Source organism: Anopheles coluzzii, chromosome 2 (genome assembly GCF_943734685.1).
Source record: "Anopheles coluzzii chromosome 2, AcolN3, whole genome shotgun sequence".
In the NCBI taxonomy this organism is placed as follows: Eukaryota; Metazoa; Arthropoda; class Insecta; order Diptera; family Culicidae; genus Anopheles; species Anopheles coluzzii.
In genome coordinates this window covers 125556894-125579379 of record NC_064670.1, presented here as the reverse complement: position 1 = coordinate 125579379, position 22486 = coordinate 125556894, and the positions used below count along the sequence as shown (strand labels likewise).

At 49.8% G+C, this 22486-nt stretch overlaps 1 protein-coding gene across 4 annotated transcripts; it reads left to right on the top strand.

The window, feature by feature from the left end:
- Positions 1–375: 375 nt before the first annotated feature.
- LOC120949120 (tubulointerstitial nephritis antigen-like) lies at positions 376–21176 on the top strand. 4 transcript variants are annotated; one of them, XM_040366155.2, is made up of 8 exons: positions 376–849; positions 18207–18373; positions 18443–18620; positions 18695–18987; positions 19060–19243; positions 19319–19518; positions 19619–19776; positions 19859–21176. In XM_040366155.2, the coding sequence occupies exons 2-8, from the start codon at positions 18223–18225 to the stop codon at positions 20084–20086; spliced, it is 1392 nt and encodes a 463-aa protein (XP_040222089.2). In that variant the 5' UTR covers positions 376–849; positions 18207–18222; the 3' UTR covers positions 20087–21176. The 4 variants fall into 4 exon arrangements, with proteins under 4 accessions (XP_040222089.2, XP_040222090.2, XP_040222088.2 ...); XM_040366156.2 differs by lacking the exon at positions 376–849 and adding an exon at positions 15579–15680; XM_040366154.2 differs by lacking the exon at positions 376–849 and adding an exon at positions 15579–15744.
- The last annotated feature ends 1310 nt before the right edge of the window (positions 21177–22486 follow it).

Below are 22486 nucleotides of genomic sequence, written 5' to 3'. Positions count from 1 at the left end.
CATGTGTAACTATGTTAACAAGAACAAATATGAGGAGGGGCGAATGTAAAACATACTTGAAGCACGTTTTCCACGTGAAGTCAAACGGTAGTATATGTACAAGAAATGTTAATAAAACATAAAAAAATAGCACCACAAATTGCGAATAAGTAATACCTCAACTCGACTGCACCATCGGTAATCAACTGGTCGGCCCGACCGTCCCGAAGCAAAGCAAGAGCTGTGCGCTTGTGCGCAAAACGCAAATGCGCGAAAACGTTTGTCGCGTCACACGCGAGAACGCATGTGGTGTGTGCGGGCGGAAAAAGAGTAAAAGCTCCGATCGTTGTCGTCATCATCGCCGTCGTCGTCGTGGTCGTGGTCGTCGTAGTTCGTCGTCGCTGTCTGCGCGTGGTTCATGCAGCAAGGCAGAGGCAATATCAACAGCTGGCAGCGAGTCGGAACAGTCAGTCCGCGCGTTCATCTCGGAGAGACTCGTAGAAACCCCATCCCAAGAAGCGAGCCCCGAACGGAAGTGAAGCTCAAGTGTAAACGGAGTCAGGAAAAAGGAAGCCTTACTGCTTCGCTGGTGGTTCTCAAGCGTAGGGTTAGTTAGTTAGCTGTGTGTTTTGCAAGTTAGCGTTTAGGGACGAGGCGATCATCTTCCTAGTCGTCATATCGTCTTGTGGCCGTGCGGTTTTCGTGCAGTGTGTGTCATTCCTTGGGACAAGAAGGAGGGAAACATAGCAAAAAAACGCTTAGTTAGCCGTTTAGCTGTTTGCCTGGAGCTGGTGTTGCATACCGCGATCCCGTACCCAGCGCAGTTGTGCGCGCCATCCTCGACAACAGCCATCATAACGCAGCGAGAAAGTGAGTAGCCAGGGCAGCCAGTGTGTGTGTTCTTTGGCCCTCTGTGGCAACCACATTTTCCTTTCGTTTGCGGAAATTGGACGCGTCGTCAAGCCCCGCTGGAACCGCTGGAACCGCTTGTCGAAGAGACGTCGTTTGAGAGTGTTTGTAATATAGGTACATCGGTGCGGAGGAGCGCAGGGTAAACGAGGTTTTACACAAAAAGGTACACACATTGTCGCTCTCTGTTAGTGGCATTTGGGTGGCTGAAACGTGGCTCACTTAATCTTATTTGTTATCGGAAGTGGATCGAGTGTGTGTGTGTGCCGTGTGTGCCGTGTGTTTGTGTGCGCAAGTATTATTAATTTCGGTCTGTAGCACATGCGTGGGTGGCGCACCGGGACAGAGTTTGGCCGTTCTACCCGCCATCGATTGCACGAACGTTGCGCGACGAGAGCATTGTGATCAGGTTTTTGTTTCCTTTCGCTTGTTTTCGCCAGCTTTGCGGCTTGCTGTAAACAGTGCCGCAGTTGCGTGTGTCGCCCACGTGGCCAAGAAGGATCTACCCCTTTAGCCATCGCTCCAGCAAATATTTGGCACCTTGCTTCGCACATTTGCTTCTATCGGCGTAAAAAACAAATGCAGATTGAGCCTGCCAAAAATGGCCACCAAACACATGTTTGTGCCGCGAAATTGAATCATACAGTTTCTAGAACGGCACAACAGCTGCCTGCCCCATCCACCGCAGATGACATTGATCATGAGGCCTAGGGTTGGGGGGGAAGGAAGGCAAGGTGGGGAGTATCTACGATATCTTTAATTCTCATTGTTGGGAATAGAGTTAGTGTGTGATACGCACGGTGACAAAACGAACGATAAGATAAGACACTGCCACAGGGGAGCAATGGAGCATCAGCAGCCCTGGTGTTCCTCTCGATGCACACACACACACGCACACATACATCTTCTTCTTCTTCTTGTTGAAGCCCCCCGAGTGTGTCGCGTCCCGAAACACATGAAATAGAGCAAACACGAGCGCGGGGGTTTGTGTGCTGCGCTGCGAGCGTATTGGAACGGCGAGGCTTTGGAATGTGCAACACAAACATGTCTGGGTGCTGCTGCTGCCTGCCTGGCTGACTTGTAAATAATCTACACCGCACGCAACAAGTGAGGAAAGATGGGCCACCGCACCAGGTCCATCCGAGGATTGTTTTCCGAATAGTGTTCCGTACCCGGGGGATTGTGGGGAGTCTGAAGATAAACGCGAGCGCGGGCGCGCACCCGCCCGCAAGAAGAACCGACATCCACGCAACAGGAATGCGCAAAGACGCGTTCGCGCAATCAGCAAACACTTCGCCGGAGGGGTGAGGGGGGGGGGGAGAGCAATCTTCGATCGGGAATACTGTCCGGGGTCATGGGTGCGTGTGTGTTTACTGTTTGGGACCGAGTTTGTTATCGTATCGTGGATTGCTTTCGATTTCGATGCCGGAGACGCGCTAACAGCTCTCGCAAGAGGAGCACTTTTTTGGCCGAACCGAAGCGTTGCTCTATCTGCATACCGATAGCGAAGAGTCTGTGGAGAGAAACGAAAAGGTTAGAGATTTTTTTTTTTTGGGTTGTCATGTGTTTTTGGGGACCGACTTACCCTTAGTTTGTAGTTTATTCGCAATTTATGTAAAAACCATTGCATAAATATTCAGCTACAGTTCGGTTAGCAGCGTGATTTTTTGTTGCTGCTGTCGTTGCTTTAATTAAATCGATACCTTCTTCCGAATACGGGTGTGGGGCAGGTGGTGGGATGCGATGGAGTATTTCGCAGCAGGATTGCGAATTAGTCGCACAAAACCACCAGACTCTGTGGTGAGCGGCGCAATCGGGCAGGATCTATCAAACGGAGCCCCAGTAGCAATATGTGTTCACACCCGCAGCACACGGTGTCAAATCGATTTAGCACTAATCTCTTCACCATGGCAACCCGTTTGGCATGCTGCAGAAGAAAAAGGCCGCTCCACTCAGCAGGGGAGCTGAACTATTTGGTTTTTGCGTCGAATCGCCACGAATCGCACAGGTTGGTTGGTGCTGAACAGGCTACCAAATTTGATTAGATACCCGTGGTTGCTTTGATGGAGATTGGACACTCACAAAGACAGAGCAAAACCCCCTCCAATTGCCGTGCTTCACTAGGTTGGTACTATCAATTGGCCAAAATGATTCGGTAGGAGCATAAAACGAGAGGCACGGAAAGAGGCGGCGCCACGAGAAATTTTGGTAGGGTCAATTTGTGTGTGCCCACAATCATTGACAATCGATGCGATTGTGGTGACAGTGGTCTTATTTTATTTAACAAAAAAAAGCTGCATGACGCCACCGTTTCGAGTTCCGTGTGCTTGCTAAGGTGTGTGTGCGTCTGTTTTGCATTCCAATTGAGCTGAAGTCATGGCGGACGGGCCGGTACTGGGAAGTGGTGGCCTCCAAGTGTTACCCTTCTCACCCCCTCCCCCCTCGGTTATCTCACTAAGCTGCTGAACTGGTAAGTTTAGCAAGCTTCCGAAGACGCTTCGAGTCACCGAGTGCGCCTCCGTCGCCATGAACATTTGTTACTCATTTGGTGAAGTGGTGCGCAGTTTCTTCACAAAATTTCTTCGAATTCACGGCGGAAAATCCAGTGGGCGATGAAGAAAGCAAACGAACGTGATGTTATCACCTTAGCCCCCTACAGGATATAGGCCGTATGAGTCACACCCCCGTAGCCGTGAGCGGGAATGGGCAGGGGTTGATCGAGAAATACTGGAGCATTAACAAGAAAAGTACATCTCGCTTGGAATGTGTTTTCTTAGCAAATGGATCTGGGCAGAAACACTTTTGAATGTTAAACACAATCCAGTCCAGCTTCAGGGAGATTAGGGGGGGGATGCGGAATTGGCTCATTTATTTACAAACAGGCAAGGTTCAGACTCTTCGGAGAACGTGTGGTCCGAAGCGGAGGAGCTTCTCGAAATTGCCCGAAAGTAGCATAGGTAGTGAGTCATAAAATCCTGCGAATTTCGGTGCAAACGGACCCCCAGAACATAGAGCGACCATGTTAGTCCGAATAATGGATGAATTGTGTTAACTACTACATTACATTTCCATACACACTTGCGCAAACATACATTCTTCCGCAAATGGTTCCGCGCACACGAGCGATGGTCGAGCGATTGACATTTCATTGGCCATTTTATGCCAAGTCTTAGGTACACTGATTTGTATCGTGTGTGGGGCAGTGTATGACACAACAGCCACGGCAGCGCCATGTGCGCAATCCCGTGTCGAAAAGATCAAATTGAGTTAAGAGGCTCTATTTTCAAGTGCATGACATGATCGCGCAAAATGTTCGCAACAAGATAAGCGCAGAGTATGTGCAATTATCGCTCCCCTGGTCTGTCCACTGGGGGGAAGGGTGTTGCAAACTGCAACGTTTTGGGTAGCGCTTTTATGACTAATTTGTAGCGTCATTGTGTTTAAGGTGCGTTTTTTTACTCTCTCCCCAAACAGCAAAACGAACTTTGCTAATGGTGCAATGTGTTGTGCTAGTAGTAGTACAAGATGCCCTTTTTCTAAAATGATTCTATATTTTATGCAAAAAAGCCTACACTCACTCACAGTTGATAAACATTGAGCCACCGTTTTGCAAAAGCTCGTCCGGTGGTGGTGGTGCGCTTCGCTGCCGATTAGTTGCGCGTCATCGTATCGATCGAACCCGGAGCCCCAACGATCGGAGGTGATCGATCGCTTAAACATTTCGAGTTCGCACTTTATGAGTAGCCGAAGCGTACATGATCATTATGGCTTGGGGGTGGGAGGGGGTTTTAAGCCCGTTGACAGCCGGCTTACCAGCCCTCCTCCGCTGGCTCCTGGGTGCGGGATAAGTCCGCTACAAAAAAGGCCATATTCTAATCGGCAAAAATTCTGTACAAGCATTTCACATTAAGCCCCTTCTCACGGACGACACTTCCCGCGCGGACAGAAGTTATCGGAGAGCCACCGGCAGCAATTGGACAGGCAGGCAGGCAGGCAGGCAGGCAGGCAGAGAGGCAGGGCCTTCGCTCATGTTGTTTATTGAAGGCAGCCGGTGTGGGTAGCGGTCCAGGCGCAACAAGTTAATTTTAATGGCTATTAGGTTTTACCCGCCGCGATGGAGGAGAAGCGAAACATGACATGAAAAATGGCCGTTTCGCTTACGAAACTGCCCGTGTGGCCTATCCGCAATGTCACTGAACCACCGCACAAATAGGTGGAGCCCCCCGGGGATGATGAGGCGGCGACGGCAGATGCTGGAAGATGCTGGTCACGGTCACACTCCATGGGACAACTCACGGGGAGAGGCCTCCCTCTCGGGGACAAGCAGAGCCAAGAATTAGGTCACTCCCGGGGGCCGCAACAGGCAGCAACACGGCGACCTACAGCGAAGATTTTGGGAATGTTTTGATTGATGTCAATTGCTGGTGAATTCGATTGTTCGAACACACGTCACGCTCCAAGCGATCGATCACCACCATATCGTTACACATTAACTGGCCGGGGACCCTGTGTGTGTGTGTCCGGCCGTCCCAATTGCTGTCCTCAACCTTCCGTCTGCGAGTGAGGCTTTGCACTAACAGCGATCGTTTAAAGTCCAAACAGCAAACAGAACGTAAACATTAGATAAAAACAAAGCTTGCAAAAACACGCAAAACCGGAGCACACACTGCACAGGATGCATGGGAATAGAGTCGTGTTTGATGGGCGAAAGAGGAACCCATTTAAGAACCCTTGTTTTTAACACCATCTACAAGCTGGCCGCGATGGGAACGCGTCGTTGCGCATACAAATTTCGTCCGGCAGAGAGCAGCACAACACTTGACCGATCGACCGGGACGACATGTGTTTGTGTGTGGATCAAGATAAATGTTTATGATAAGCGCATTCCTCCCGCCCGCCACGATCAAGCACAATTTGCGTGCGGTCCAATTCTTCGATCGTGCAGAAATCGAGGGATTAGGTGAAGGGGAAGGAGTCTTTGGCGGATCCTTCTTGCGGATTTGGCCACCTTCCGCGATGAATTATTAATTCACGGATCGCGATCGAGGTGTGGTGGTGGTGGTGGTGGTGGTGGTGGCTCGATTTTATTGCTTCTCGCAACACCCAGCGCGGGCCTCGAAGTGGTTTATTAGGTTGCAGCGGGTTTGAAAATTATGATGTCATGCAATCGGTATGGGATCGTCGGCCCATAACCGCAGCGAGATGTGTGTGTGTGCTGTGGTGCGCCTTATAACACCCCTTTTCCCGAACGATTAGGCACCACACCACAGAGCATAAGCTGCAGTTGTTATCGTGTTCGCTTGTTTTTGCGTGTTCGTTGCATCACACGGGGACATGTTGTTGACGCTTTGCGCGTCAGTTGCTCTTGCTGTCGGTGATTGTTCGGTCACCGGGCGTGTTATTGAGGCGTGTTGTCCCCACATCAAGAAGAGGCTCATCATCAGCTCAAGGTGCAGATTAATTTTCTCCCCCGCATGTCTATTAGCGACACCCATTTGCCCATTTGCCCAAAACGGGAGGACACTGCCGCGGTAGACAGATGGAGCGCAATGAAGCAAGGCGTTAGTAGCATCATCTATCACCATCATCATCATCTATCGGGTGCTGATTGAATAGGCAATTTAGATAGCAAAACGGTCAGCCTCACACATCGACCGGGGGAAAAAGATGATAACATCGATGGAAAGCAGCTGATAGGCGCGGCGGCTGCCTTCGATTCGATTCCGGTTTCGTATGATTTACGACGGCCCTTTTTCGGCCCGTTCCGCGCAAGGCCATTAGACGCTATGGGTTGACATTGAATCGGGCGACGATCATCGCGCTCACTAAATGGTGACAAATTGTTTGTTTTGAGGACAATAATAATAATAATAGCAGTGTTGGCGCTTGGGGTCGCGGGGACACGGGGACACAACCAAAGGACAAACAGGACAGGCGATCGTCAACAACAATCGTCGGACAAACGATACCACCATCTAATTTGCCTACCGTTGGGGAGGCGGGGTTCAATGGCCTAATTGATTTATGGCGTACGCGCGATCATCGTAGCAGGCGGTGGCGCGCTCGCGGGATCAGGTAATAATGCAACAACCAGCAAGAGCCGCGTTTGCGGGTGGCAAATAGCAAAGGCATTCGGTCATTCGATGATTTACGCTGCAATCTCCATCTCCTACCCAACCCAGTATGATGTACTCACGGGTGCGCTCGCGCTCGCTCGCTCAAGATCACTCCATCCGTTCCTGTCAACAGCGCTAGGTGGAAAGGGGAGAAGTGTGCCTCCCCCGTCTCAATGGTATCCTGCCCGTGGATATGATTAATGCCGTATGACGGAGTTTTGCTGGTAGTAGTTTCCTCAACATTGCTGCCTCAGTGCCTGGCGTCACCGATCAACCTAGAAACTGCTGAGGCAATCAGCAACAAATGCTGCACACCCGCGGAGGTTCTAAGATGCGGTTCTAAGATCAGTCCCAGGCGGAAGCAATGCAGCCAGCGCCACGCTCCACTAAAGGGTGACGGCGCCAGCAGAACGGTCGCAGAATGGTACCCTAATTAAAAGCAAACAATCCACGTCGCGGCCCTCTGGCCCAACAAGTGTCAAAGATCCAGCATCAGGCAGCAACAGGGCTACGAAGAAGCAGTTCCCTGTCGGATTGCTTTCATTCTAATACATGCGCGGACGCTTCTTCTTACCGCGGAAAAGACCTGAAGGGAGGGAGCGAAAACAACCTCCCCTTCCCACCCCGCAGAACAAACGATCATTTTTCAACGTTCTAAAACCGTACAGAGCGGGCGTGCGCGCGCCGCGGCCTTTGTCGCGTTCTTGATTATGTGTCAATAAGGGTGTTAATAGGTACAAATATGGTCACTTTGTGCTGCACAAGCAAAACCACCGCTGGCGGCAGTGGCGGCGTCTCTCTAACATCGGTAGAAGAATGGCACAAATTAGAGAATCCGAACCCCTTTCGGGATGCTGGCACAGGGGTAAGGGGAGGGGGGAGGGGGGGGGGGGAGAAGAGGGTCTTGGCCCCGGGCACAAGTGTGACATGATAATTGATTGTTTATTTTTGCGCGCCTGGAACGTCCGAAACGAACCTATAGACACGTTGCCATAGGGATGGGAAGGCTGATCTTTTGATCGCATCCATGATCGTACAAAGAAGCACATAGAGACAGAGAGAGAGAGAGAGGAAGCATAGCGCACACAAATAGAGGCTCCAAATGGGGAGCGAATAGAAATATAGCATGCGAATGAGCGATTTTGCAGATATCGTGGAACACTTTCGCCCAAAAAATAATAATCATGTGACACTTCTTGGTAACAACAACAACACGTCGGCCACCCAGATCGACCGCGGCGGGCGATCTCATCGATCAATCTTTTTTTTTTTCTATGTAAGCAACTTTGTTTTCTTCCGTGCAAAATATTGTATATTTCTTCATAACACCGAGCGAGGCAGCGTTTTTGTGGAGTGTTTATGGAATTATTAATCACATTATACGATCCAATACTCACCCACCGGGGGACCGAGGATCGCTCCAGAGTTTCTCTCTGTCTGTCTGTCGGTAAGAAGGTATGTAAGGCTACCGGAAGCTTTGTAGCTGTTGCTACGGTTTTTGATTTACTTGTGGCTTTGCCCTAACATCGTAACGATCGTATCGTTTGGCTGTGTGTGGAGGGCGACGATGGGAGAGCACATTCACTTCTATCAATTTTACGACCGTTCTCTACCGTTTCCAATCAGCACAGTAACGAGCGAAGAGGTCCCAATTTTATGGCCAAGTCAAAGTTCCTCCCTTCCCCCCCACCCCCTCGAGCGTTAAATTAAATGTGCAAATTTCGTTTTATCGCAATCGATTGCGGTCAGCTTTTGACACGGGTGTACACCCACCGTGATCGGACAGATTGATCTGATCGTTCGACTGATTCGTCTAGCCGACATTCTACTACTAGTTGCGAAAGAAAAAAAAAACATAAAGTACACTTTGCTCACTATCATTTTCATTACTGTAACTAAACGAAACAAGCTAATTCTACACCTCTGACACAGTCACCTCGGCTCCATATCTGTGGAGCTCTCCCTGTCTCTCCCTCTCTCTGTAGTACTGCTTTGGCACATTCTTTGTTCACTTTTTTTGTTTTTTTTTTATTTTGAATGCTCTCCTCCATCCCCTATTAGTGGCCTAGCGGTGGCAACTACACTTTCTAATGCCTCCCTCGAGAGGTGCTGAGTGGCGGCGCTGTGGCACCAGCTCATGGGCGTAATATTTACGACTTCCTGATCAAGGTTGGGTCCGCTGCAAACTCCTAACTAAACCACCAGCTGCCAAGAGCTGCGGAGTGGCCTCTCGAGAACGGACGGCACACGCCGCTGAGTCAGCGAAGCACCACCGAAACCGCAAGCGTTTCTGCAGGGATTTCCGTCCGTGCGCTGGGAACGTGCATGTAATCGCAATGCAATGTGTGTTTATTTCGTGCGGATAAGGGTTGTTTATTGTAGTGTGTTTTTTTCTTCTCTCTTCTGTCTGACGTACGGGTCGAAGGCCCTATAGTGGCCCTGAGACGGTGTGGGAGTAGGTGAATTATTGAGACATTGCTCAAGTCCGGCCCACAGTGCAATTGTATAGCAAGAATTGTAGCACCGCTAATTCCATCTTTCTTCGAAGAAAAGCATTTCGCGGTTATTTGGCGGCGTGCCGGAATGTGCTTTGCCGATGACGGAAAGCTCCCTTCCAACGTTGACCGCGATGGAGGAACCATTAACTAAGGCATGTTATTTATATTTCTGCGTGATTGTGTGGCCGTTTTTCGGACCGTCGGACACGCGTCCATCCCTCTTGAAACTCTTCAATCAAACCAAACGGAATGTGGTGTGCGTGTGTGTGCGGGGCAAGATTCCAAGTATTCCCAAAATGTTCGACAGAACTAGAGGGTTGTGGGTTGCTTTTTGTGGGTACTGTAGGGGGAGGGGGAGCGAAAAATTTAGAGCAAACGACGATGATGATGCTCATCGATTCAATCGAAAACACATAAATCACTTAACACCCCGGACGGCACAACTAGGGAGAATTGATTGGGCACTACTATAACAGCGCCACCGCGCCGGGCGAGATGGAATGTCCGCGAATCACGACCACAATCCATCCCCCCTTCGCGAATGTTTTGACGGACCATTGATGAGTGAGCGGGGGAAAGAAAAATGGGAATGCAGGTGCAACGATGGTCCCCTCCCAACGATCTTCACCCGGATCGTGACCGATCGGTGCCGGACTCCACCGATTGGACTCTCGGTATTTCACGGTAGCAAACAGTTTTCCCTCTCACGAGCCCGCCCTTCCAGGCGGAAAGATAAACTGGCCCATTGAAAGGGCGTTTAGTTTTTCCCGAACCAACAAGCCGGAGACGGCGATGATCACGACGCTGATTGGTGGGCGGCACGACGAAAGCTTTTTAATAGCCATTTCGCATCCCGAACGCCGCCGGGGGCATCGATCAAATTTTCCGCCCTCGAAGATAGACGCTCGAAAGGAGCTCCCTTCCATTTGAATGATGCCTTTGGGCGATGGATCATGGCGGATCATGGGATTGAGTAAACCTGAGATCCTCCCCCACCAGCACACACAGTGTGTGCTCTATGTATGTTTATCACAATAATCGTAATTGTCTGCCCAATCTCGGCTCGGAACGGCAGCATTTCGAAAGCCAACGCAGCTGATTGCGCGGCGAAACGGGTCAATAGCTGCATTAGCGAACCGACGCTACGGTGTACTTGGCTGTGGCAGTGGCGGGCAGAATCGTGGAACTAAATCATCTCCGCGAAATACCATGTCCCGTGCACCGACCACCATCACCACCACACACGGGCCAGATAAAATATATTGTGCAAAGGAAGATTTATGTACGGATTTCGCTATGGCCGCCGACCGGAATGCCTTCCGGTTCGATGTATCCGGGCGCCTCTCTCTCGCGATCACTCTTCTCGCACGCGGGTATCCATTACCTTTGCCAATGCTGAAGAAGGTGCTACAGTAGAATCGTGACGCACCGTCAACCTCGAACAAGATGAAGGTGTACTCACACACAGACACGGCGAGCATACATGTTTTCATGTAGCACTGGACACGGATGGCTTATGGCCTCTGATGGCGCGTTAGCCCCGCGGGGCAGGCGGGCAAATCGTAGCCGGGCGGGCATTTGCATGTTTCCGATGTTGGGCTGCACTTTCACTGCACCGCATGGCATCATGTGTATGGGTTCGCCACCCACCCACCACAAGGGGGGTGGGGGGTGTCCTTTTCGGACTTTCTCTCCGCCCGCTTCCTGCCTTTATGTGTGTGTGTGTGTGGTTTGACGAACGATCATTACACGGATCATGGCGGCGCCAGCAGACCGCTGCTATTGAGCTCTATGATCCCCGTGATACAATCGGACATCAATTCTGCACCGACACGAAAAGGTTGGTACGGGTCCGACCACCCCCCGCACACGCTACAAGCTATTAACCTGCGGGTGGAAGTCAAAGCTGGGCAGAGTTCAAGCTCGGTATACAAAGCAGACAAACTCTGGGCGAAGCATAAACGTTTTGAAAAGCAAAAAAAACCCTCTCTTTATAAGGTCCAAACACCTCTGTTTTGCACATCCAGTAGGAACAGCCCATAACTGGACGCGCACTGGTGATTAGCAGCGAGATATTACGTGCTTGCGTATTTTTCTTTTCAAATCTCGCGATCACTAACAGACCCCTTAGCACGGTCGCCCTTTTCATTGCAGGATTGAGATATATATTACCCCCCTTCCTCCATCATTCTTCCATCATAAACGCCAACGGCAGCCTGCTTGCGTACGGAATGCCGCCAATCGCGCAAGATAGCGGACGCAGCCAACAAGCGGCAAAGGTAGCTTATGATGCTGTTGCTGCTGCTGATGATGATGATGATGGTGGTTGTTGTTAGGCATGCCGTTTGTTTACTTTACGCAAAGAGCAAATATTTTCGATGGTAAACAGTAGAGCCCCAGCGCTCACGTGGGAGTGTGCAGTACTGTCTGTGTGCGTGTGGCGGAGTGGAATGTGCCTTCTTTTTGCCAACTGTTACTTTCATTAAGAAATCCAAGCCAGTTTTGACGGTCATAGTGTGCTGCGAAAAAGACAACGGAGAAAGGATAGGCAAAGCAGCGACCACTCGGATGCCGGATGATTTCATTCTAAGTTGACGTCGGTTGCTAGAGGGGAATTACTGTTTTCGGTGTTTCGAGCTGCGCACCGACAGCATGCACCATTTAATCCGACAATGCTGCTTGGGATGGTGTTTGTATGGTATGCAGAAAAAACAAAAACCTGGCGATAAAAGTACACACACACACACCTTGCAAATGATCGGCAGCGGGGTAGAACCATAACTGGGGCAGGGTTGAGTGACTAATCGTCCTAAAATATCTCTTTCTCACCGGCGTTCGGGATTAATGGTGTATGTGGGTCTTCGCTTGTTGTTTGCGCTATTAAAATGAACAAAACTGAATTAAGTGCCATGCGGGTGGGGGGAATGCGCTCGCCGATCGTGCACCTGAACCGAATACGATGACCGTTTCTGGGAAGGAAAAACAACCAACCAAACGGCGTATTGCGTTTTCTAATCAGTAGTGGGCAGGCGGACAAAGAGAGGGGGAGGGGAGAGCGAAGGACGGTACCCCGGGCATTAAAATCCTTCAGGGCCTTTCTTTTGCCAACTCGCTAAGAAAGAGAGTAAGAAGCTAAAAATAATAATTTTGCATCACGATTTCACTTTCCACCGAGCCCTGTGTGGTATGGAAAACAAAAATTAACCCCCTTCCCCCCCGTGTCAGAGATTCCCACAGAGCTGCTCTGGCGTCGTTTCTGTTCTAAACCGATACCGAGCCGCCCGCAAAAGGGCACCAGAGATCAGGGGCCGCCCAAGAAACAGACAGCATGTGCACACACCTTCCTTGGTAGAGCGAACCACAACCCGTCAACAAGCGAACCACACTACAACCACCCATTTGTATCTGCCATCAATTAAAATACTTCAAATTCCCTTCACGCGAGACTCGCCGATTCATACGGCCCTCTTCTGCCTTCTCCCCCCCCCCCCCCCCCACCCTGTCACTGTAATGCTCGAGTGGTTTATTTACCGCTTGGAAGAAAGGAACGCACAGGGGGTGGTGTATGAGGTTGAGAACAAACAAAAAATGAACAGGAATACAGCAATCGTTCGCATCAGCTGATTGTCAAGTGACGGTACAGCACCGATAGGACGGGGGGCCAAGCCCAACTCGATGATACCCCAACCTGATGATCACAACACACACTGAACACAGCTGATTGTTTGACACCCTCGCCCCTCCCCCTCATCTGCCCCACCGTTGGCCCGTTGCGTTCTTCCGCGCCCTTTATCAAGATCGAGCAAATTGTGAGCAATTAGCAGTGAAGGTCGGGGGACTTCCTCGCAAAAATTCCTCCCGGTAGTAGGGGCGGGAGCCAAAAGGGGAATGGGCTGGTAAGCACGTGGGCATTCCTACACACACAGATTGTACGGTCGAGAGTTCGGGTGACAGGGGAAATGGGCCTCGTTTGCGTGTGGGACGCGCACATTGTTGACAATGTGGCCAAGCGAACGAAACATGACCGTGAAAATGCATCACCACCAACGCAAGAACCAACACGTCTCACGTGAAGGCCGATCGTAATCAGAGGAGTAGAGCGGAACATGGTGTTGGTTCTTATCGTGTGGTGAAAGTGTGACATTGCTCCCAATTTCCAGCCAAGTAATCTCGGCACGCAGCCCATCGAAGTAGCCCTGCTCCTCATGCTCAGTGTGGAATTTGTGCAATTAGCTCAAGCTTATCCAACCGGAGGGAGCTGCTCGGTCGTCAACGCAACGCCAAGTGACAAATGATGTGCATCGCAACAACCCATGAGCCGCGGGGCGAATGACGGCACCATTCGCGCAGCAGAAGTGCCTAGCTACAATTTAAGCGCAAATTAATCAATGCGCAAAGCCCGGCAGTGGCACCCGTCAACATCTCCACACGTTGCTGTTGCGCTGGTGCGGAGCTATCCGCCAGAGGGGGGAGCAGAGCAACTTCTCAGCACCGTGACACACGCGGTGTGTAATTGATACGTGTACTGCCTACTCCTTTTATGCATCGTTCCCATCGTAGCGGGTAGGAACCCCGAGGGCGAAGGATAGGACATGCGTGACGAGTCGGGAGGCCTCACGACCTAAACCACACGAACTCTAATCACTCAAAATGCCCCGTTTGGCTTCCTACCGATTCTTCATTGCTGACGGGGCATGTAAACTACAGGTGGAACTGGCATACGCAAAGCAAATATTATGCGCAGACTGAAGTTGCGCACGCGACACCCGCTCTCTCTCTATCTGGTGCGTTATCATCATCATTGCGGCAAAATAAATACGGAAATGTACTGGCGGAATCTCAACAACCTCTCACCGGCCAAACAATGCACGAGAACTAATTTATATTTGCCTTCTCACTTAGAGCAAGACTATCTATCAAACAAACAAGGGGGGAGGAGTGGGACGACGACGAGTTGACATGATATTTGTCTACCCTTTTCAATTGCGATTTAAATTTACACACGAAATGACACACCGTTTAATGTGGGCCGAGGTATTCGCGATTCCCAAGCACCGATCGGTGAATGGCCAAACTCGCCAACCTAAATGATCGACCCCGGCGGTCCGACCCGCTGGTCCTTGATATTTCAAACGTCATTATCCTTGTGGATTAAAGTGAAAGGGATTAAAACGAAAGGGAACCATTTCCCGATGGTGGTTTGGTGATTGAATTTTTCTTCCTGTGCTGCATATGCCCTTCGCTGCATTACGTACCGAAATTTATTAGCTTCTGGGCCGCCTTGGCCACTCACGGCGTTACGGCGATGCACACTTCAGGGCCGTTATCACATCATCGCAATGCATTTTTACACTTCCAAGTCCGCTGCAGTGGTCGATTGTGCAGAGTGTAGCTGTAGGGATTATTCATCGCCCCAGAAATAGTTCCTTCTTGAGTGGCAATTCCACAAATCCGCAGCCCAGCTCTGCAAGAGCAGCTCTGTTAGGCGTGATGAATCATTATCGCGCCCCGTACGCATGTTGTGCTAATTCTCAAGAGGCGTCAGAGATCCGATCATTTCGGGCTAAAGACTCGTCATCGGAACCGCATGCGTCATGCGTTTTACATTGATTTACACACTAAACCCATCTCTTGCGAAGATGTTCTCTTTCCGCCCTGTATGTGAGTGTGTGACAGTTGTGAAGAAAAGGACTCATTAGGATAATCATCGGCCAAGGGATTTTGAATGATGTGATGCCACGGACGACAGCCCTTGGGCACTAATGAACAGATTAAAACCGATTTTTGTCCAATGCCACGCGCGCACGCTACTGTGTTGTGTCTTGACTTGAAGGTAGAATGCGTTTGGAAGTGGAGCTAGATAAACCGGGCGTGTAAAATAGTTTAGTTCCCGCCTTCCCCTTCACCTGCATAGCTACTAAGGGAGAGGAAGGGCCACACGGGGACAGGGGGAAGACAGAAGTGTGTGATAAGATTGCATCATTAGCGGCCGGTCTGCAGGTCTCGCTGTGTGTGTGTGTGTGAATGTGTGCCCGCGAGTCGGTCACAGAGCCGTGCTCGGGAGCGTCTTGATCGTAGCGGGTGTCAGTTTGGACGCGAACGGCGAAGACTCCGTACGAGCACACGTTCTCGGCTCAGTCGCCTTTCTTTCTCGTGCCAGTGTGTTTGTTTTTGAGTGGTTAGTTCTAACATAGTAGTGCAGCGACTTGGCCACACCATACGCCGCCAACACAACATTGGAGGTGCATTTTATGGGGGGGTGTATAAGAAAGAGATATAGTTTCATGTTTCCTAAATCATGGCACGCACCCGACCCGGCAAAAAAGGGCCATTCTTTTCTTATGCCGGGCAGGGGACATGGGGCGCACGTGCGACAGTGTGTGGTGAGCGTGTGAAAGTTATGCAACGTGTGTGTGTGGATGTGTGTTTTGTGTTTCGGTGGTGGGTGAAAAGAGGGCGCCTAGGACAGATGTGCAAGAGATCTAGTGAGGTGATCCACACATATTTCACGCTGAGCCGTCGAGCAGAGAATGGACCGAATTTGACAAATTTCTGCCCATTAAACTATGGGCCGGATTTTGCTCTGCTTAATGCTGTTGTGTCAATAAATTCAAACCCTCCCTCTTTCCCACTGCAAGCAGACTAATGGACTTACGGCCTGATCTAAATGTAAAGAACATCCGGAAGATAGATCTGCATGATGCGTGCATTAAAACAAGCTGTTTGTGGATGCATCGTTTAGCAGCCGTTTGTCAGATTTCGCACCTTGTTCGTGGCCGTTGTGCACCCCCTCCCCGTGAAGGGTGGAAGTGATGCAGATGCAATTATCGCACCGTCACCTGCAACCAACAAACGTCACCCAAACACACAAACAAGCGGGTGGAATGTGTGTGCGCGGTCGGTGCTCTCGCGTCAAGCAAACAAGTTTTGTGGTGGCGAATTTTGGGTTGGTTGGCACAAAACATACAACATATCACATTCAGCTAAACTGCGTCGTTTCGGGGTAATGACACACTCACTTCTCCTTCGTCCTCAAGCAGCCACCTTTGCACCTCTCTTCTCGCAAAACACACACACAGAGAGACGCGAATTTGCCTACTGGCCGACAACGGAGCGGGCGCGCGCAGAGTGCTTTCTGCTGAGTACGAGCAAAATTTGACCAAAACGCTACGGGCATGCCGATTACGATCGCAGCAACCGGGAGACGACGGTGTATATGAGTTGTCTGTCAATGTCAATGCCAGTGCCTACTCGACGGCACCCGTTTGGAAGTGCCGTTGGGGTGTCTTGGCGTATGGAGAGCGTAGCGTAGTGGTTGACTTCGATACAATCGCACTCACCTCGCCCCGGGTGTGAAGGGGAGGGAGACAGGCACAGAGCCACTACCGCGGCACGAGGAAGCCACCGTCTCTAATCAACAAACCAGCGATGCCCACTTGCTGCGACCGCGCCGGTGGTGAGGCATCGGCCAAAAGACCATTCGCGCAGCATGCAAACATGAGACGATGTTTATTTTTATCCACATTTATGAACTCACCCCGCGTGTTAAATTGAGCCACTGCCATTTTTCCCTGCTTTGCGCGGACATTCGCGCCGTTTCATTTGTTTTCGTTTGCTTCCGACGCACTCAAGAGACAGGGTGGGATGCGGGGCTGCTGCTTACCTGTGTGTGCGCGCGCTGCCGGGCAGGGACTTTGAATGCGATGCGTTGTCGTTGGCTTGCCGGATGTGAAACGATGACGGGATAGCGGCGAATCGCGGCCAAACTGTAAAACGAGATGGGGTGTTGGGAGGAGGAGACATGTTACTGTGCCGCTGGGTAAAGAAGTTATTGGTTAAAAAGCGGGTTAGTACAGCAATACGGTACAGCTGGGGAGCATCCAGTGTCAGGATTCCTTTCGGACGCATGCAAACACACACACACGGTCTGCAGGATGGACAGCTAATTGACATACTTTTAGTGGCTTCGAGTGCTCCGACTACTTCTTCAACCAGAAGACGCATTTGACGGTTTGAACCTTCGCTGCCACTGGAATCGGAGACATTCGCGTACGCAAATGACAATTCTCAAAGTGTGCTCCGGGGCACACGAACGCCAATCGAGTGCTCACGATTGCGATTTCTTATTAGGAAACAATGTCAACATACTGTTTTCGAGTACAGCTGGCTCCGTCTTCGGTACTGCTACAGCGACAAGACAATTGAGCCACTTTACCTAAGATCGTCCCCACATTCGCATACCTTCTTAGTCTAGCATGAGGTCTCCTGCCGCTCAAATGTCTCCTCGCTCTCAACCATCATCTTCGCCTGCTGCGCTGCGCATTGAAACAGTTGCGTGTTTGCGAATGTTTGAAGAGCTTTTGGGAAAATCCCCAAAAAAGTGACGGCCGACGAAGCTGCTTCAGTTGCTTCCATGTCGTCATCTACACACAGTAAGCCATGGGCCTGCTAAATTCGAAAGCGACGAAATAACGCTCTAACTTGCCGTGTGCTGTGTCGTGTTCTGTAAAAGCGAGGAAAACAAATATATTAACGTTTCTTGGTTTTTGGGCATTGATTAAGTGGTTCCATCGTTTGATAGATTTAATCTGATGCGCGGGTAATTCGGCAACAAATATCAGAATACGCCATCTTACCATCTCGAGAGGGTTCAATTACGGTGACGGTGAAAAACTAATGGTTTCTGTTCTTTTCTTTCTTCCAGTTCCAAAATCGCGAAGATGAGACATTTGTTGCTGTTTCTGGCGCTGGTAGGCTTTGCGGTCGGCCAAGGCAGTCGCTTCCGCCAAGAGTTCCCCGGCCCGTACTGTGCTGCGCGTGCAGATAGATGTTGCCGCGATCGACAGGATGGCTGTGCACAACCAATCTCGAGTAAGTTTTCCTATCTTCTACCTTGCTTTGGGCTCCAGTGACATTTTGTTTCTTTTTTTCGTTCCATAGCAACGCTCTGCTACTGTGATGAGTTCTGCGAACGGGGCGAGCATGGCGATTGCTGTCCGGATTATGAGGAAGTGTGCATGGGTATTGCTCCCGAGCCAGAAAATGCTACATCCTGTGTGTACAAAAATCGCTACTTCACACCGTACGATCAGGCCCTAGTGGACAACTGTAATACTTGGTAAGATTGAAGCAGATCCTCCTTCTGCCGCGAACATAGTGTTTGGTGACAATCGATTTTCCCTGTTTCTTCAGCAAATGCAACATGGACGGTTCGGTCACCTGTACGGAAGACGTTTGTCTGGCGGACGATGATCTGCTCAGGCAGCTGCACCATCTGGAGCGATCGATCGGATGGAAGGCAACGAACTACAGCGAATGGTGGGGTCACAAGTACGACGAAGGCAAGGTGCTGCGTCTCGGTACGTTCCAGCCGAGGTTCCGCGTGAAGGCAATGAAGCGACTGAGCAACAAGGGAGGCCACTTGCCAAGCCGTTTCGATGCTAGCGAACACTGGACTGGACTGGTTGCTGAAGCACGAGATCAAGGTAAGTGAACGAGCACCACGTTTGCTCCACGACGGATTTGAGTAACGCTCCTCTCTGGCTTCTGACCTGAAGGCTGGTGCGGTTCGTCCTGGGCATTCTCGACGGCAACGATGGCTTCCGATCGCTTCGCTATCCTGTCGAAGGGTCGTGAAATGGTTCAGCTAGCCCCGCAGCAGATGCTAGCCTGTGTACGGCGCCAGCAAGGATGCAGTGGAGGACACTTGGATACGGCTTGGCAGTATCTGCGCAGAACTGGGTACGCATTACACTTTCGCGTGACTTTTACCGTAGATGATATCGTTTCCTTCCTTCCTTCCTGTCGACTTTACAGAGTGGTTAACGAAGAGTGCTACCCATACATTGCGGCACAGAATGTGTGCAAAATCAGTAACGACGACACGCTGATCACGGCCAACTGTGAGCTGCCGGTAAAGGTGAATCGTACGCTGATGTACAAGATGGGACCGGCGTTCAGTCTCAACAACGAAACGGACATCATGGCCGAAATCAAGGATCGTGGAACGGTGCAGGGTAAGGGGGGGGGGGGGGGGTGTGGTAGGGCGCGATACCTATTGCAAGTGGGGTGATCATGCAAAAATTAATGCTTGTTGTTTCCATGCTCCTTCCACAGCCATCATGCGAGTGTATCGGGACTTTTTCTCGTACCGCAGTGGAATTTACCGCCATTCAGCTGCAGCCACACCCGCCGAGGAGCGTTCCGCTTATCATTCGGTGCGTCTGATCGGTTGGGGAGAGGAACGTGTGGGCTATGATGTCGTGAAATATTGGGTAAGTATATCAAACTCAGTGGCTTGCATGCCTACGATTCGATCCTCTTCTTATCGTGTCCCGTGTTTTATTAACCCCGCAGATTGCCATCAACTCCTGGGGCCAATGGTGGGGCGAGAATGGTCGCTTCCGCATTCTGCGCGGATCCAACGAGTGTGACATTGAAAGCTACGTTCTGGCCTCCAACCCGTACGTGCACGAGCATGTTCAGGCCATTCGCAAGGTGGGCGAACTGCAGGAGCTGATCGTCGGAACGGGTTACGTTCCTCATCCCAGCCGCCGCTACCCACCGTACGCACACCGTGGCTAAAAAATGGACTCCGAGCGGAGCTCCTATGGTTGCAGTGCAACTGCTGGCGGCGGAAAACGTTTACCATGATCGCGGGCGCCTCTTTTATTCTGCTCTCAATGCAAACGCTTAAGCACAAACTTCTTCATTTTCCAGAAACAGCTGTGAAGATATGCACAGTATTAATGGCCGCTGGTGCGCGCGCTAATTGTCGTTCCGGTTCGGTCGCGAAGCCATACAAAACGAAAACGTCGAAATTAGAATTGGAAACTCGATCCGCCTCCTCCTTCCTCCGAACGGATGGACAGACGGGCGGACTTTTTATGTTAACAGATTTCTGACAAAATTAGTCCTTATAATTAAAAAAAGCCAAAGCGCTATTACGGTGTTGTAAGAGAAGCATAAGGTAGGGAAACATGTTGTTAGGGAACCGGAATGGCCGCAAACATCGACCGTCGCAACAAAAAAACTGCCGTTGCTGTATCTGTGGCACTATCTGTAACTTTAACCAAAACTGCTTTTTGATGGTGTTCACTGCGTGCAACATTTCTGTGTGCGTGTGTCTTTGACGAAATCCTTCTCGTTTTCAGCGTATATAGCGGAAACACACAGATGCGTTTCTCTTTCCTTCTTTTTCGGACAAATTGTACATGTTAGAAGATAGCAAGCACGTAATCGTTATAATTGGGAGAGTAATTAATCGTTACTGTAAGTGTTCGATATTGGTGTTTAAAAAAGAAATAGCGTTTAAGGATACGAATGAATGTATGATACTGTAAAGATGTTTTCTTTCGAACAAACACGTCTATCGAAACGAAACCCACCACCAGGAGTGTGTGCACTTCGTATCTTGTCGCGTCGTCGCATTTCCCCCCGGATCGGAAGACAGTGGATCAAATTTTGTGAATCGAACCAATTTTCACCCATGAATCTAACACACACACACACACGCTGTTTTTGAACAGTTGTTTGCTGTTTTACAATTGTAAAGAATGTGTGTGTATTGTTTAAGTTTTTTTTCCAAATGAAATTGTATTCAAGCTACGTGTGTTATCGCAAACGATGTAAGGTGTTGCGCGTATATAATAAAGTTAATCCAGTTGATGTAAAAGAGTATTGTTGAACTGAGCCATATATTGTGCAATATCATTGCATTAAGACGATTTCAACATGTTGAATTACAAATATCACACACACGCAATATCACCCTTGCGAACATTATCTTAACGGTCATTTCAAATTTCAATCGTTTCAATGAAACCGTTGTCGGAGCACGGTCCAGTGTGGCCAGATTATTTTGGCGGTTTTCGGTAGGCGCATCAAAATTTTATCGGTAGTTTTCGGTAGGCTAAAACTCGAAACTTAACTCGAGTTGAAAGAAGTGAAAGCGAAAGAAGTGTTAAGCTTGAAGGGGGGGGGGGGGGGGGGTACTAATGCGCAAAATTAAAGTTCCATTTCAAAAAAATATGCATCCTTTACTTAGGATATGGATTAGATTTGGTTCAGCGGTTACACAAATGAAGGTCTTTCTGAAGTGTTGATCTGAAAATGGTACTAGGAATTCTAAACCAAAGAATAAATAAGATGCTCATTCTTTTTTCTCAGTGGTGGCAAGTTCTTTTTCTTGCGGCTCCACGCGACCGCTTAGGGTCACTGCAGTGCTCCATTGGATACGATTTTATCGTACGTGCTGTCATTTGATTTTCGCTGGATTATTTAGATTGATTTGATTGTTTGGCTGAGTTTCATCGTTCAATGATTACAAAAAATTGAGATTTTTTCCTTCAAACCAAATATATATACATCAGTATTTCTGGTCACTTTGCCCACAGGGCAAGGCAAGCTTTTGGCGGCCACCGTCGCAAAACCGTCGCAAAACGTCAAAACCGGCGTCGCATGTACTGCAAACCGACGTCGCCAGCGTGCGAAACTCGCAACGATTTCGAGGCGCTGGCGACGGTCGTTTTTGACGTTTTGCGACGGTTATTGACCTTTCGAGTGAGCTTTTGCCCTGCGGTCCAGTGTGGCCAGATTATATTGGCAGATTTCGGCAGGAGCACTGTTGAGAACGCAACCATTTAACCTAAGGTCTTGTGTACGACCAAAAAACTTTACGTAATCGTACAACCGCCTACCCGGGTAGGCCATACAATTTGTATGGAAGAATGATGTTTTTTTGTGATTAAAAGAGTATGGCTGGTATTATTTAATCCGTTCGTAGCGGGAACGTACGGCGCTCACATGAAATTCTAGGGATGGCAACACATTTCTTGCGCCCGGTCCTACAACGCCGCGGTGAATAACTGTAGCAACGATCTAGTACGTTAGGAAAATGAGTATCGGGACGTACGCCGCCGCTACGAACGGATTCAATAATACCAGCCTATATCTTTTGAATTTGTAGTAAGATTTGAATGAAAA

Coding starts and splice junctions, on each gene's coding strand:
- LOC120949120 (XM_040366153.2), top strand. Junction 18,621..18,694: donor GTGGACAACTGTAATACTTG/GTAAGATTGAAG, acceptor CTGTTTCTTCAG/CAAATGCAACATGGACGGTT. Junction 19,777..19,858: donor ATGATGTCGTGAAATATTGG/GTAAGTATATCA, acceptor TTAACCCCGCAG/ATTGCCATCAACTCCTGGGG.